The 17502-nt window shown below is 44.7% G+C and overlaps 1 protein-coding gene across 3 annotated transcripts in view; it reads right to left on the reverse strand.

Moving 5' to 3' along the window:
* Window positions 1–17502, reverse strand: part of LOC134431480 (mothers against decapentaplegic homolog 7-like) — a 37391-nt gene that overhangs the window by 18070 nt on the left and 1819 nt on the right. For 2 of the 3 annotated variants that reach the window (XM_063179494.1, XM_063179492.1), the window contains one exon: window positions 12664–12735. In XM_063179494.1, coding sequence (XP_063035564.1) covers window positions 12664–12735 — 72 coding nt within the window. Of the gene's footprint in view, window positions 1–12663; window positions 12736–16000; window positions 16004–17502 lie in introns of all 3 variants that reach the window. The other variant, XM_063179493.1, reaches the window with a different exon arrangement.

Below are 17502 nucleotides of genomic sequence, written 5' to 3' on the forward strand. Positions count from 1 at the left end.
ACTTGGTGGTGCCTTGAGTCAACCTTCTCCCAACCTGGAACCCAGGCCTGACCTTTGAGGGTTAATTTAGGGATAGGATAATAATAGCAAGAAAATAAAGTGAGAAAGGGTCCTTGCAAACATGTTCTTGCAGACCTACAAAGCCTCACAAGTGGGCACGAGTATGGCAAATGCCAAGGCTGGCCCAGGAGGAATGTCCAAGATTGGAAAATATGGGGTGATTGATGTCCCCTGCATCAAAGGATGATAAAGAAAGAACCAAAGAGAAACCACTGATTTCATGGAGTCCACCAAACTAGAAATTTGATTCATAAACATCTTATTAGTCACTGCTACTGTCTAATTACAGTGATTAATCAATTACCACAGCTAAAAACAACTTGAGAAGAGAAGAACCTTTTTTTTTTGTGCCAGCCAAGTAAAGCTGGAGCTACAAGGTGAGGCAGAGAATACACAGGCACACACCAAAAATGCCTGTCTGCCTGTGTCCAGCAGTTAGAGAGGAGCCAGCTGACTCCAGTTTCCTCCATACCAGGCTTTGGGCCTCATCAGTTATGCAAATTATAGAGTACCATGCTGTCTGAAGGAAATATTTTGACTCAGCCCAGAGGAAAGCCTTAGAGGAAGGGTGGGGGTAAAGTAGCCTGCCAAATCCACTCATAATATTTACAGTAAATGGGCTTCTTTGCTGTTGTTTAGTATACAGTCAGTCTAATTATTTTTTAAGTTTTCATTTAAAGAACCTTCTTTATCTGCATCTCCTTCTATTCCCCTCAAAGGTGTGGGAAAACTTTTCCCTTGTTTCAAAAAAGCAGTAGGATAGGAATCCCTTCCCCAAACCTCAACATGGCAGTCAGTTGGGATAAGGGGATGCTTCAAGAGGGAACACCCTTCCAGAAGGTTGCTGCTAACATCCACAGGGGTTTTTAAGATTCCTGGACCACCCCAATAGGCGCAAGGGCATGCAGATCTATGTGGAAAATCCCCAAAAATCCTATTTTGATGTTGAAGCCACAAGAAGCCACTGGGCCATGCCAACCCTGGGGTCACAGCCCCCCTCAACACAGACACCAAGCTTGGGTTTAGAGGATGAAGACCTTAAAAAGCTTTTGAAATTAAAAATAAAGCTCCACTGTCACAAGGTTGCCTATTACCCAGTGATGCCCTCGGGAGGGCAGGGATATAGTCCCTAGGAAAGCCACAGCTCTCCACAGACAACATATGACTGTGTGGGTGGCAAGTTAAAAACCTTGTAAAGACCTTAATAAAAACCGAAGCAGAGCAGTCTAAGATATCCAAACTGTCATGGTTATAGAGAAAAGGGGTGAAGTTTCTAACACTGTTTGATTCCATACTGCCCACATCATGGTGGCAGCATGGTTTCAGCAGGAGAAAGCCAGGGCAGAAGGGTAGTCATCTTTTTTTGGGCTCAAGGGAGGGGTTTTCAGGTTTTGGGGTCAGCCCAGCATACCTAGTCCCTCTCTGCTACCGGCAGTCCCTTTCCTGTTTCTCCAAGCCATGTTTTTTCTGGTTTGGTGTTGAAAGACAGCACTGGTGAGCCTAAGATGCTGCTCCTAGAAAAAGAAAAGGGAGCGAGCAGCAGCAGCATGGAGTGGAGCCCAGCCAAGCCATGTGGACTTCAAGCTGCAGCAGCTGCCATAGCTGCAGCCAGAACCCAAGCCACAGACAGAACCACGAAGCACTCCAGTCCTGCTCCAGCAAAGTCAGGCACAGGAGAATGGTCCCCTGACCTGTTTCAGAGCCCTGTCATGTCCCACCAGGTTTTGTCTTGTCCCTGTTTTTTCCATTGTTTTTGGCTAGGGTAAGAAAGCTCAGCAGCAAGCCTACCCAACATTTTGTCTTCCCATACACCACATGGCTCAGCAGAGGGCCAGTCGCCATTTTGCCTTTGTCTGGGAAACCATGCCGGGCGCTGTCTTCGAGAAGCGTTTTTGTTTGTTCAGTGGTGAATACCCTTTTGTGGGTAAAAGACTCTTTCTTTTGCACACTCTTTTATTAATATTTTTGTTGTTATTACGATTTTTCAGTAAATTGCGATTCCATCGTATAATCTCTTCTAGTGTTTCCTCCACTATCAGAAGGGGGGCAGGGGAAAAAGGGCAGCTTGAGTGGGTTTGATTTTCCCACTGGGTTTTAAACCACAATACAAACTGATACCTAATACACAGATGTGTGTTAGGATATCCCCCCAAATGCATTCCATGCAACACACATGGCATTACTGCCAGTCTCATTTCAATACAAAAAAAAATCTCTCTGCTCAGTACACCAACCAAGAATTCTTCGCAAAGACTGAAAACAGACATAAAAACATGCTTCCCTCCCACACCAAAAAAAGCCTGCCTCCCCCATGCTGCTCCCTGTGAGCAGTATCCCTCTAAGGGATGTAAACACATGGTAAAAGCAGGGTTGGAACAAAAGTCCTTCTCATGCTTGTTGTGCCCTGATCCATAACAATTATGAAAACTGTTTAGCTGGGCTGGCATTTGGAGCATTTACTGCATTCCTGCCGATAAATTCCAGTCATGAATCTGATGAAAAGGTCTCCCTGCCACCCCCTTCTCCCTCCCTCCTTCCTTCCCTTCATTCCTCCTGGCTTTCTTTACAACCTAATACCCTGTCGATGTGGGGCCAGGGCCTACTTAGGGGAAAAAAACCACCCAGTGCCAGACTGGAGAAAGCATGCAGACTGAAAAAGTTTGACTTTATAATCTAATCACACCTATTCCTAAAATCAGGCAGTGAAGCACGCTGGTGTACAGACAGGGTTGCTACCCAGGGATGGACCAATGGACAAACAGCATCAGCCCCTACCCAGGTAGGGAGAAAGCAAGGGATGGACAGACAGAATGGACAGTGTTTGGATGGAGTTCACAAGCTTGACCATGCACACATCCCTCCCCTTGCCTCTCACTTTGCTCTGGATTAATAACATGTAGAAATTATAGAGAATATTACATTCATTAACTAATTAACCCTCCTGATGCTCCGTCAGAGCTGGCACCCTCTTTTTGCAGATGGAGGCTGGCAGAGGTTTGCCCTGGACTATAAATCAGGGCAGGTGGGCAGCACACAGATTAAGAAAGAAAAAAAACAACCCAAAAAGCTCTTTGTGGCTCATCCCACCCCACTTTTGGGTGCAGCAGCTGAGGTGTGACCCAGACATGGACTGTGCCACTGCCAGCCAGGGTGGCACCACTGAGACCAAGCAGCATCCTCCCATGGTGTCCTAGGGTGACATTATGATGCTTGTATCCCCATCTGTATGTTCTGTTTGTTCTGGATATTATGTACTGTACCTTCAAGACTGGCTGTGAAGACCAAATGTTTTCTTTTGGTTTTGTTATTAGCCCGCTCCCCCACAGCTGGCGGAACACACAGACGGGGCAGTACATAGTGCTGCTTTTGCTTTTTGCTTGGCTTTTTGCTTTGCTCCTGCTTTGCTCTTGCTTTTTGCTTCTGCTCGTTAGTTAGTTTAGCTAAGCAGCCCAAATTTTTTCTTGGACTGTTTTTCCTTTCCCTTTTTTGGGACTACTCAAACCTGCTCCGGATTGGGACCTGGGAAACACCAAGTTTGCACCTTGTGGCCTGCAGCAGCTGCCCCTAGCACTGGAGGGACTGATAACAGAATGACCAGTCCCAAGAGAGACTTTCTGAATTTGTCATCTTTTTCAGAGCGGTGAGTGTTGTCATCCGGTATTGTTCATTTTGTGTGCTGGGGGGTGCTTTGCCTGTTAAATAAACAGGTTCTTTCCACTTCTCTCTGAGGAATCCTTCCCGAACTGGTTGGGGGGAGGGGCCGTGTGGGTTTGCTTTCTGGAGGGGCCCCCTTTTGGAGGTTTTCCCCCAAATTTGCCCTAAACCAGGACACATGGGGGCAAAGATCAGGTAATTTGGGGTGTCACCAACATCCAGCAACATCATCCTGCAGGGACAAAGCCCCAGGGGATCTGTGGCTCAGCACCACCCTTCAGCAAACCCAGCACCAATCACACTGGCTGCTCCAGAAAATAACCTTAGTGCAACATCTCAGGCAAGCCAAAGCTTCATGCTCTTGACACCCAGGATACATTTTCTATGCTTGGCTGTGACAAAGAACAGGAAAACTACAGGTCACTGTGTATGACTTATGGGTTTGTTCCTTTATCATGAGCTAAAAAGTCTCAGCCTGGCTTACAAAGAAAATAATTTCATCAGTTCAAACACAGTGATGTAACTTCAGGGTCCCAACTCTTTTTCCAAATAAAACTCCTGTTATTTTATTCCCACTCAAAGGATGATTTTATGGAGTTATTTACTCTGTCTGCTTTGCCTGGGAAGGTACTGCCAGAGCCCAGCTACAGGGTCATTGGCAGCTGTCCTGTGTGGGCAAGTAGGATCTCATCTTATGGTTTAATTTCTCAACTATTTTGTCATTTCCCCTGCTTTTCTACTCAAAATCTCACCTTGTACACCAACATGCAGACATACAACCCCTCTTGTATTACTTTGCATCACTGGCAGTGATCCCCAGCAATTTTTAGTATCCATAAATTCAACCCATTGCTTTCCATCACTTAAAATCATTAGATCCAGAGCCAACTTCACAGGTTGTAAAACTGAAGGATGTTTGAACTTCTACCACCTTCCCAACACCTGAGTTTCTCCAACACAAAGCAAACTCTTATTGATGCAGATTTGGCAGCTCTACAAACAAAATCTATTCAACCTTTATATGTATTATATAGAATTCTATAAAAATATAAAATATTTTCAATATACAGTGAATATATTTAATATATTCAACCTATATAAAATATATATTATATATTCATTATATATTGAATATACCTATATATTATATATAATTATATATATAGAATATATTTAGATATATATATAGGCTGAATAAATTTTGCTGAATATATAACTATCCATAGTCTCATTCATTATGTACACATATAGGTACATATTTGCAACAAGGCTTAACAGCCCAAGTGCTTCTGAATTATTCATTTAATAGCAATATTTGCCTTTCCACCTGCTCAGGAATTCAGGGAAAAAACAGGAAAGCCCATGGGAGCCAGAACTTTACCTCAAAGATAGCTCACCAAATCCCAGCACTCCACCAGGCATCTTACTTCATCCCCAAGGATGGGGCACAGAGACGGGTATTCACCATTGCACATGGAGAAGCATCACCAAAAGCCCACTGGGCATTTTACTTCATCCCCAAGGGAGGTTGAGGAAGCACCACAGAGCCCGGTACTCGCCATTGCACATGGAGGAGCATCAGTGAGAGCATTATCAGGACCTCTTGCAACCACCCTACAGTGCTTTGGCATTGTCAGCACAAGCCAACTGGGGAGCTGAAGCCAGGAAGTTTTTTATACAGAGGTTAAAAGGGTAGAAAAGGACTGAGACAGCTCTTACAGGGTGGGAGGTTTTTCCTCCTTGCAAGTTAAAACCAAGATAATGATACTGTGTGTGGACCAATTTGAAGGGTTGAGCAGCCAAACCAAAATTAGTCTCCCAGGCAAGAGCTTCCTAAGCCTCACAGTTTAGGAAAGAAAGCTGAGAAAAAGCATGAGAAAAAAAAAAATCCTTGGGAAGCTCGAGTTCACACTCAAGCAAAGGTGATCCAGCTAGTCAAATATTTTTCTGGCATAATAAAAATAAAATCAAGTGCTGGAACAGACTCCCTTGGAAAAGCAAGGCCTATAGGATATATTTTTCCTCCTTTTCTTTCTCCTCCTCCCCCAGCACTTTCTTTCACTAATAACTATATTTTCTTGTATTTTCTTTTTCTTGTCTCTTTTCTCCTAAAAGACTGATGCAATTTTCTGTCTTGTCCCAATGTTTCCTGTTAATTAATAGGGTGAAAGTTATCATCAGGCATTTAAATGACTACCCAAAAGAGGAAGGGAAAAAACACAGGAAAAATAAAGAGAAAAGAAAAAAGAAAGGGGAGAGAAAGACTGTCTATTAGCAAGCACCATGTCACATCCCTAACAGCACAAAATCCCCTGGAAAAAAAATTTTGGACCCAACAACTGAGACAGAGTAAAGATCCATTCTGAATTAGGTGAAGTGTCTAAGAAAGGTGAAAAGTCTGTGAGGCCAAAGCTGAAGGAAAAGCTCGCATGCCGAGACAGCAAGGAGACAGAGAAAGAAAAACAGAAAAGACCACAAGGTCGATTTGCCCCCGACTTAGAAATTCCTTTGATAAAGAAGAACTGGTGCTAAATGTCACGCGGAATGAATACGTATGAACTTATTGTGAAACTGTATGCATATGCATTTGGAAGGGGGATAAAAGAAGACCCGAGGTCTTCAGAGGTACGCATGCCTTGTTGAGGGACTTGCGTCCTTGTTGAGGGACTTGCATCCGGCACGTGTCGTAATAAAAGCATACCGGGCTTTACAACTTTTACGAAGTTGTGAGGTTTCTTCTTTTTTCCGCAAAACACAACTTGAGTCCATCAACAAAGACCCCCCCCAGGGGTGGCTGCCACAGCAGGTCTGTGTACAGGGGATGTGAGCCTCCACTCTTCCCTGGATGAGAATGGAAAATTCCTGCAATGCTTTCCCAGAAAAGCTCTTTTCTGGCATTAGAAGGAGGATGAGGAGAAAGAGGAGAAGAAATGAAAAAAAAAAAAAAAAAAAAAAGGAAAATAAAATTTAAAAATAAATAAAATAAAGTAAAATAAAATAAAATGCAGAAAAAGAGGCAGCTGGCAACATCCAAGATGTTGCTTTTATTAAAAGAAGTTAAAAGAATAAAAATCAAACAGAACAAAGTGAATAATCCAAAGCAAGTGAATAGAAATCCTGGGAGCTGCTGCGCTCCTTCCCTTCCTTGACCTTAGCCCCATGCAGGATCAGGCCACTGTCTCCTCTGTACCTTCCTCTTCCTCAGCAGCAACTGTGACTCAGCCAGTACCCCGGCAGCATCAAAGCCAAGCCAACAGGCTCAGCACGCTGATGGGGGGTGAAAACAAAGCAATTTAGGCAAAAAAGTGAGGGTGGTTAGAACAGAGACTATGCCTCAGCAGTTAATATCTCAGTGCTGAAAATAAACTGGAAAGGAAGCTCCTTTGTGACAGTAGGCAAGTGGCCAGGCAGGGGGTGGCAGAAGGACCTGGCACCTACCCGTTGCCCAGCCCATCACCCTCCTAAAGCACCTGATTGGGGCTGAGGAGGGAGTCCTTACACACCATTTATTCCATGTGCACTCGAAAATGGGGTGTATCTTTTTTAAAGTCAGCATGGAGGTTTATGATCTTGGCTGCTGCAGTTCAAAATAGACATTTCCCATGCCAGCAGCAGGGAAATGCATGTGGTTAGTGGCACTGGTTCCTCTAGGGTAAGTAATATCCACTGGCAGACAGTGGAGATGGAAACGATACAGCCCACATCCCTGCCAGCCTGGGGCTGCTTCTCTACAAGTGTTTTTGTCCCATCGAGTTTTAAATGTCCCCAATGATCTAGTTGCCAATGTTCATGGGGACAGCTTTTGCAAGCAGAGCATGGTCTGAATTGACACCTAACCTCCAAAATTCACCTTTTTATCCTCATTCCTCCCCAAAAAGTGTCAGGTTGCAGGATAAAACATGAGTGGTCCCCATCATGAAGGACTTGCTGGTGGTAGGGTCTTCTGCATTTTATTGTCAGCTGCTCTCAAAGGACCATTTGGTTGGGAAAATCTATCAGCATCCAGAAAAATGGATTTAATGGAGCTATACAGGGATGGATTGAAATACCCAGCATTTAATGGGGGGCACCACCTCTGACATAATTTCTGTTTAAAACCCATCATAGAGGAGTATCTAGGAAAGGTTCATAAGGCCCTAAAGCATTTAAAAAGTAATTATTAAATGGGTCCTATTTGCTTTGGGGGAATTTTAATTGGCGAAGAGCCCAGAGCTGGCAGGAGGATAACCTCAGCATCCCCACAGCAGCACAGGGGTTATCCCAGGGTGTTCCTGGGGGGGTCACTGCAGGGTGAGAACCTCCTTAAAAAAACCTCACAAGGCTGAAGGAGCCAGAGAGGGTTACCAAGCCAAAAGTCCCAGGGTTGGTGCCAAGCTCCTGGCTCCCTCCTCCCTGTCAGCCACAGTCAGATGATGTGCAAGGCAAGTTGAGAGGTTCCTAGTCTAACCCCTGATAACTGTCCTTTCCAAGACGGGATGGTGGGTTTTTAGGTAAGCAGGGAGGAGAGGTTATCTCTCCAATGAAGCTGGGAAGGAAAGGATGCAATGCCCTGTGATGCTCAAAACAAAACAAACAAAAAAACCCAAAACAAAACAAAACAAAAAAAAGTAGAAAAGTATGCATGCTCAAAAATAAACTAATAAATGACTTAAAAAAAAATCCCCAGCAATTGTTTATCCCTGGGACAAATATGGAATCCTAGTTCCACAGGAAGATGTCAATTTCAGATTATAATAGAATGCCAATTTGTAAAAAAAGGCACTTCACAGGTGGTTATAAACTCCATACAAAAGGGAGGTGGAAAGAGGGGAAATGGGAAAACACAGGCAGAACTCTGCCAGAGAAACTGCATGGGATGATCCTGTTTACATGGGGATATGTAATGAGGAGCCACTTTGGAGCACAAATAGCTCTGGATTTGGGCAAGGTGCTTCTTCCCTAGTGAGCAGATACCAGCAGGGATCAGAGCCATAGTGAAACATTTCTGACCTGTTTGCAATTTTGAAATGAAATATCATTCAGCCAAGTGGTCCCTTAAACCTGATGAGGTCCCACCACCAGAAGAACCAGAGAAGGGAGTGATGCTGATGCTTCTTCAGACTCCAGAGGTCTTTTCCTGTCTTTTTGTTTCAGAGGAGTTGGGAGGGAGAAACTGAGGCTGGGCTTGCTGCAAAAGAGCCCCATGGGTCTCCCATGGTCGAGCCTTGCAAAGCCTTACTTGGTCCAGCATCCACCAAGAACTGTCACTCAACATCCACTGGCTCCAGGAGACCCTGGGGCAGTTCCAGAGTCAGGAAAAGTCAACAGGATTGGGCTGAAATCTTGGTAAACTTCCAGGTTTGGTATTTTATGAATAACCCCTTAAATGGAGGAGGTGAGGACATAAGCCAGTCATCTTGCTTTCCCTCTGTGATGGCCAGTTCTGGGCTTCTTGAAGAGCTTCACTTTGCCAGCAGATCCAGCATCATCCATTTATCCTGCAAGAGAGACATCTTCTCACCCACCATGAGCACCATAACCTTCCATCAGTCTCACGCAATGCATGGGTCAAGAGGAAGATGTCCAGGGCTGAGTGAAGATCATAGCATGGAGAGCCAGCATTGACACAATCAAGCACCATCAGCTCACTTCTACCCTTGCAACAGAACTTTCTCCACGGGTCATATGGGAATTCAGCTCTGACTAATCCAAGGTCTCCAGACCACAGGCCAGCCACATCCAGGGTCTCCAAGCATGACTTTACTTGTTTGAAAGAAGAATTAGAACCAAAGATATCTGCCAAGAATGAGTCAGCTTAAAATACAGGGAAAACTCCCCTCTGTCTCCCATTTACAGAATTTATTTTTATCGACAATGGGATATTTTTGCTTTTTTTTTTTTTTTAACCACATTGAGGATAGAAAGGATCTAGGCTGAGCACAACCATGTCAGTGGGAGACACCATGAGCGAGGAGTCCTTACCTACCCACAGAGTGACCACCAATGAAAATAAATAAAGGTAAGGATAAGTGGAGCCAGTGCCTCGGGGAGAGCAAGGGGTACATCAGCTGGAGAATGGGATGGCTGGGGAAGAGACAGCAGAGGTGGGATGAGAAGAGGACACCAGCACAGCATGAAGGACTATCCAATATTGCATTCCTGGGCCAGGAAGAAGAACAGAAAATAGGAGGGGGAGGAAAAGAGCAGCTCAGATCAGTTATTGCAAAGGAGAAACACTTCCCATACATACCCCTGGCCTCACTGCTCCCCCTCCCAAATCCTCCAGTGCCTCTGGTATCCATCAATGAAACTGCTTTCAGCCTCCAGAGACTGAGACCCCAGTAGTGGCTGGATCTCAGACTCCTGATCATCAAAGGAACTTTGTGGAGAGATGCAAGGGCACTCATTTTGATCCCCTTTTTAATGCTCCTCTTGTCATCATTCTTTCAAACCCCCCCACCATGTGGTTTCCCTGACAGAATGGCTGTGAAACCCAGTCTGGCTGCATTCCCAAATTCTCATTGCTGAGAGCAATCTGCCTCACTAAATTGTGCTGTTCCAGCTTCAAGACATTAGAGGTCTACTGGCCTTGAACATTGCTACTACACCAGCATCCACTGCCCATCACTGGTGGTCAAAGCCTATGGTGCTATAGGAACCCACTACCACCAATTGCCCATAATGTCTTCTTCCTCAGCCACCTACTCCAATTTCCAAATCTACCAAAATTGGCTTTTTTTTCTGGCTTTTATAAAGCCATCCTTTAATCAAGGAGCATCAAGAAGAGTGTATAGCCCTGGTCTGGAGAGGATGAGGGATGCTGGATTCTCCAACCGGCATTATGGATCCCCATCTTCCCAAACTAGATAAGACCAAGCCAAAGCACTCGCCACATACCCTGCCAATAACCCATTAAAGCCCTCTTCAAATACATTTTTCTGCTAACTAAAATATGCAGGAAGGGGTAGAAAAAAAAGCAGGAGAAAGTCAGTTTTGGAGTATTGCAGCAAAGTGCATTTATTTTCCTTTCTTGACTGGGTCTCTCTGGTTGGGAATTTTCAGCTCTGCACTTCTGCTTGCAGAAGGGAGATGTCAGTAAATCAAAGCAAATTAAAAAGAAAATGCTCTTTCATGTGGAAGCATTCAGCTTTGTTTCAGGGCTTCAGTAACTAACTGTATTCCTTCATGAGTCAACTCTCCTATCAGCTCCTCATTAAATTAAATGGCTACAACTACATTTGGAGAGGAAAAAAGAGCAGGTAATGATCACAAAGAGTTCTGTTTCCAGACCTGGTGGGAAATGAACATTTCATAAGACCAAAAAAAATGCAATACAATGAAATTATAAAAATAGAATAAGCTTAAAAAGCATTTTCAGGGCCAAATGTGCTTTCTTTTGGGGAGAAGGCTCTATTGAGGAGCTGGAGGTTCCCTTTCCAGAGGCCTTTGGGAGGCACCCAGAACAAGCCATGTTATTTCCGGCAGCCCAAGCCCTCACTTCCCACCTTCCCTTTGGAAGCAGAGCAGCCAGACAAGATGTTATCAATAGGTTAACCCTTATAGAAAACCCCCTTTTAAAAGTGTGTACTTCTTTTGCTTATTTCATGTGGTATCCTGTGGAACTGAACTCTCTCCTTTGCAATGAGTGTATTTCAGAAGAAAAAAGGAAAAAAATCTAACAACATCCTTATTGTATTGTTTTGCTTCTTGTCTTTTTTCTTTTTATAGTCTCTTTTTTAATTCCCTAAAGCTATAGGCTCCAATAACAGTAACAAAAAAACCTCAAAACCCAAAAGTCTTCTGTATCAAAAAAAAATAGTGTCAAGTTTCTCTGTTCCCTCTCCCCCTTCTTTTGATTAATTCTCATTAGGGCCTTTGAGCAAACAATATGCTCTTCTCTCAAATAACAGACAAGGTATATATTAGACCCAAATGAAAACAAACAAGACTCACTTAAAGACATCCACACCAAATGCAATTCCTGAAGAGAGGCAGGGGCAGATGCGTGCATGCAGTCACCAACGACCTATTTCTGAAATTTGTTTCAGGGCAATGAATAAAAATAATAAATAAATCAAGGAGACATCAGCACAAAAAGAAGGACCTTCAAACATCAGTCAGTACATACAGGTATATGGTTTCAGACACTCTAATTCTGGTAGAGACAGAGCCCATCCACCAACTTGGCCCATCCAGGATGGAAGATGAGGTGCTGAAGACATCACACCTTGGAAAAGGGGTGGGAGTTGGACTAGATGACCGTTAAAGGTCTGCTCCAACGTAAAGCCCAAGAAGGGTGGGGAAACCACCCTCCAAACCTCCATCCCATAACAGCACCTGGAGGCTAAAGGAAATGGCAAACAGAAAAAATTATTAAAATCATAGAGTATCTCAAGTTGGAATAAATCCATAAGGATCATTGAGCCCAACTCCTTCTGCAATGCCCTCTGCAAAAAATGGGGCCACCTTTCCTTGCCAGGCACCATGAGCCTCACACAGATGCAGGATACTGGTTACCCTACCAGGAGCAAAGCCCAAGCACAGCTCTCATCCCAGAGACAAGAGGTGCCACCACCACCAAGTCAAAGAGACCTTGACACCAAATCCTTCTGCAAGGCACAACTGCACCTGCTCCCATAATCCATGTATCTGAACAAATCATCAGCCAACATCACTTAGCCTTCCCCAACAGGCCTCTTCCTGCCTCGGTCCAAAAATTAATGGGGTGTAAGTCTGAAATTCAAAGGAAATATGGGCTTTCGGGGATGGAGAACCTCACCTGGGATTTCAGCACATCCTCTGCATGAGAGGTATGCGACTGCTACTGAAATAAAACCTAATTTCCCCTTCAAGCGTGCCTTTCTCAACAAGGCACATCCCCAAAACTCTTCAGCATCACTTCGCCTTCTGTTGGGACCCTTGGTCAACTCAACCCACATCCAAGATCAAGAAAAAAAAGAGATGTCTTACCTGAAAGCCTCCCAGAGGCTAGACAATTAGTTCTCCCTGTTTCAGTGGAGGAAGGCACAGAATCTGGACAATCTGATGGAGCAGAGGCAAAGAAAAAAAATTCCAGTATATAAGCAGTTCTTCGCAGGTTCCCAGCAATGCCATGAGCAGAACACACATTCCAAAGGGCTTAGCAAAAAACAATTACTAACTGTCCAGCGCAGAGACTGTAGTTCATCAAGAAGCATCCACCCTAACTTGTTGCCTCAGTCAAGTCTGTACACTGTGCTTCCTCACCATCCAACACTGACTATAGACTGGCAAAAATTACAGACTGGCTGCCACCTCTCCGCCCAAGTCACTGGGTAACAAGATCAAGGTTGTCACCATTCTGATGCAAGCAAGCTCCCAAAAATGTTTAAATGCATTAGATACTTAAATATAGAAATGTTTTACACTTCCAATTTAGTCAACACCTGTAACTCACCAAAATGGGAACTAAAAAGGAAATGTATCATTGCTGCACTTTTGCAGCAAACAGTCTACATTTGCATTTCTCCACTCAATTTTTGTCACCACCAGTTGCTGGTCAATTTTATACCCTGCTGTCACCTCCTAAGGCAGGTGGGCAACTGGATTTACTCCTCCATACACCACCAAAGGGCAGAGTAAGATTGCCAGCCCTATTAAAAGTTCCTCCTGATGCATGAATGTAGTTGAGGTCAAGATTTGGAACTTGGCATCCCAAGCCTGTTCCTCCAGATGAGAACAGCCAGAAGCCAACACCAATCCCCTTGTCCTGCAGGCAAACTTCAACTTTTTGGTCACTACCATGTGTGGAACAAGCTCAAGGACAAACCTGAGAAGGCCTGTGAAGTTCACAAAACCTTCTGCTCCTCAGCAAGTTCCCAGAGACTTCGGGTTTTGTCAAATTTGGGCTCCCTAATGACATCACTTTGCTCACAGCTGTATCTCAAAGCAAGGGCCACCACCAGGAATCAAGATAATTTTCTCCCTACTGATAAAGTAATTTTTCAAGATTTCATCCCTGAAATCCAAATGGACAAGAAATTCCTGTCTGTAAAACCTCATTTTATCAGAGTAAAGCCCTAACAGGAATATACAGTTTAACAGGATATACTTAATCAAACCAAAAACAATAGGGGAGACAGGAAATGGACTTACTTGCAAAATACTGTATATGATGCCTTGTCATGAGAAATATGGGTGGTTAGTTGTGTCGGTGTGTTTTTTCCTTTGTTTTTTGGGTTTTTAACCCTTTATATTCCGGGCAGAAGATTCCCCCTGCCCCTCTCCTGGGATGGCTGCAACTGCTTGGGCAACAGATGCTTCCTGAATGCAGGCTGGACCACCCTGCTCTGCACTGGGCTCCTGCCCCCAGCTACAGCTCCCTGAAGAGTCCCTGTGGGATAGAGGACATAATTTCTCCTTTCCATGTTGTCTTGTTCTAGGGATCATATGCAACCAGGTCCCCTGTTAGCACATCAAACAGGATGGCAGGAGAGAATCCTATCCCAAATTAAAATGCATAAATTAAAATGCATAACCCTAGCAACGGGGTGAAGTGCTTTCATGACTTATCAGTTCCCTTCTTGTATCTCATCATCCACAGCCAGTTCTTCTCATCAATGAATTATCTTCTGAAGTTGCTTTAGAAATGCAATATTTCTCACAATATAAAACCATTGCAGAGACATACAATTAATCCTGGTGGCCACCAGCATAACTTTGCAACATGTCCAATAGCTCCTGGAAGCTGCCTAACCTTCAGCTCCCCTGAAATTCAAGGCCACAGGAAGGCATTCAGCTCTTCAATGACGTCTCAGTGGGTTTCCTGAACTCTCATACTCCAGCACCACCATGACTAGCCACCCAGGAGCATGATGGACACAGCAACTTGCAGCCCCTTGTCCCACTTAATGATGGGTCAAAATGCCTGCTTGAATTATGTGGAGGCACTGCTGTCCACCTTGCTTCCAACACAGCTGCAAGCAGCAGCTCCTGCAGGAACATCAGGGATGCTGAACGCCCACATGCCTCCAGGCTTGCAGGGTGAGACTAGCCCCGTGCAAACCACTGTCACCCATGCCTGCAAATGTCCCATGTAAAGAAGAGGGGAAGTCCTCTCCTTGATGAATGTCCTCCCCATCCCTGGAAGTGTTCAAGGCCAGGATGGATGGGGCTTTGAGCAACCTAGCCTAGTGAAAGGTGTCTCTGCTCATGGCAGGAGACTTGAAACTAGATGATCTTTAAGGTCCCTTCCAACCCAAACCATTCTAGGATTCTATGAATGAGCAAGCCAGCCTGGACCTCCAACCTTCCCACAGGTAACCTGGCCATCAAGGGCAGATCTTTCCACTCTGCCAGATCTAGTCTGCCAATGTACAAACTGATGTGGCATTTCACTGCCTGAAGCAGACTTCCAGCTTCTTGTCCACCCCTGCTTTCCTTCAGACAGTGACACAGCCTGTATCAGCCTCCATCACCTCCAAAAAAAACAGTTGAATCCCCATCATAATGGTTCTAATCTAAAAGAGGGGAGATTCAGACTACATAGAATAGAGAAATTTTTTACAATGAGGGTGGTGAAACACTGGCACAGGTTGCCCAGAGAGGTGGTAGATGCCCCATGCCTGGAAACATTAAAGGTTAGGTTGGATGGGGGTCTGAGCAACCTGGTCAGGTTGAAGATGTCCCAGATCGTGGCAGGGGGGTTGGACTGGATGAGCTTTAAAGGTTCCTTCCAACCCAAACCATTCTGTGATTCTATGATCATGGGCACTGGTGACCACTTTGAGAGCCCATATTGGTCCTGGTATTCCTGTCTGTCTCTCCATATCAAACACAAGACATGGCACTAAATACTTAAATATTTTTGTTACCACTATCACACTTGATGGAAAAGCAAAAGTTTCTTGCTGAATGCATATTCCCAGCTCTATCAGTAGATGCAGCTGCCCAAGTCTAAATGGAGGGACCATCCTCCCCCCAAGGTCCCAGGGGAGAAAATGGCTGAGACAGGAAACTCTTGGTCCCTCCCCAGAAGAAATGCCAAGAAACCCTGAGCTTGGAAAACCCACCTGCAACAACAGACTTCCAGGCTCCACTTCAGCCTGTTGCAGCCCAGTAAAGAGTTCAGCTGTAAAACAGATTTTTCTTTCAAAAAGGAAAAAAAAGGAGGATTTTTTTGGTGAGTAACCCAGTTGTTCCTGTGTTTCTGATAAGCAGCATTAATCACTTCCTATTGGCCAATAGGAATAACTTTTCCTTTCAAAATGGCACATTCATGTTCTGCAGCTTTTCTGTTTACACACGTTTTGCTACTTTATGTCATCACTTGCTGATTAATAAATATATCACTGGGCTAACTGAAAATGAGGTCCTAGCAGAGGCAGATTGGATGTTTAAACCCTGCTAACAGGTTTATCCTAACATCTTTGCAGGAAACTAAAATCAAGCTTTAAACCTTCTCTCCTGCAGCTCCGAAGCTCTTTACACCCCATGCCAGGATCATTGGTGAGTGGAAAGAAAAGCAATAAAGGCAGAAGAAATAGAAACTTTTGGGGAAGCACTGCAGGGATGCAGGCAAAATAATGCCAATCTCACACAAACCCACAAAATTTCGCAACCTGGCAGATCCTCAAAGTCTATTACAGAGCAACCATTCTGCATACCAGCACATGCTCAGGATGTTGAACCTACTCCAGATATCCTTCTTTCATTCATGACTCTTTATCTCCTGGCTTTTTCAAGCTGAGGCAAAATAGTTCATGCTTTGTGACCTGTTGTATTGTGTTCTTATATGTTTTAGTTGCATTAAGTTGTACTTTGGTTTATCCCAGTTTCTCCCCTGTTATAATGGTTCTGCCCCTGCTGCCTCCTCCCTTCTTGTTAATGTCAATCTCCCTACCTCCTCCCCCTGTTCCGCAAAAGTGGCTGAATCCTTCCCTTAACCCCTCCCTGGTGTCCTGTCCTTCACTCGATGGTCCATCCCCTCCCTCTAGAAACTTCTACCAAGGGCATCAAGCGATAGGTTCAGGCACCAGGGCCCCTCCCTCGGGTGGCTCTTATTGGTCCCCCTACCTGCCTGTTTCCCTGGTCCCCACGCCCTCCTGTATCCCCATTGGCAGGCAGGCAAACCCCTCCCTGGTTTACTCCCCTCTTTCTAACACCCTGCAGACCCCCAAATCGGGTGTCTTCAGCTGGCTGGTTTCCCTGGGTTTGGGATCTCTTTTGAGCTCTGGAAAAAACCTGGACTTTGCCCCCAACTGGAGTCCACTCTCCTTCTTCTGCCTACGTCGTGCTGCTGTCTCATCTGAAAGGTGAAAGCCTTAGCTGCTCTCCTGACCTCCCAAGGAACGGGAGAGTGTCTGTAGCTGCTCGCTGTGCCAGAGCAAGCCGGGGTGGCTCCGAGCACACACTCGGAGAGGCACTGCGACAGTAACCCAATTTTGAGTTAAACATCTTTGCCTATTTCCACAAGTCATAAAAGGACTTATAAGTGTTTCTTTAAAAGTGTGCAGAGGGGGAAAAAACAACAGTCCAGCCTCCAAAGGAACAGTATGCAAGGTGGGACCCCACACAGTACCAAAGCAACCTCAAAGGTGGGGTTTCTTTTAGTCCCAAAAAACTGATTAACAACAGTGTAACAAACTGTTCTTTTGGCAAAAAAAAAAAAAAAAAACAAAAAAAAACAAAAAAAAAAAAAAACCAAAACAATAACTTAGTATTGGTCTTCTTTGCCTCCATGTACCACCATGCCCTTCCTGACTGCTATGGCCATGGGACATGATCACAGAGACCACTGTGCTCCAGCCAACACTCCAGATCCACTAATTC

The sequence above is a fragment of the Melospiza melodia genome, chromosome W (assembly GCF_035770615.1).
Source record: "Melospiza melodia melodia isolate bMelMel2 chromosome W, bMelMel2.pri, whole genome shotgun sequence".
NCBI lineage: Eukaryota > Metazoa > Chordata > Aves > Passeriformes > Passerellidae > Melospiza > Melospiza melodia.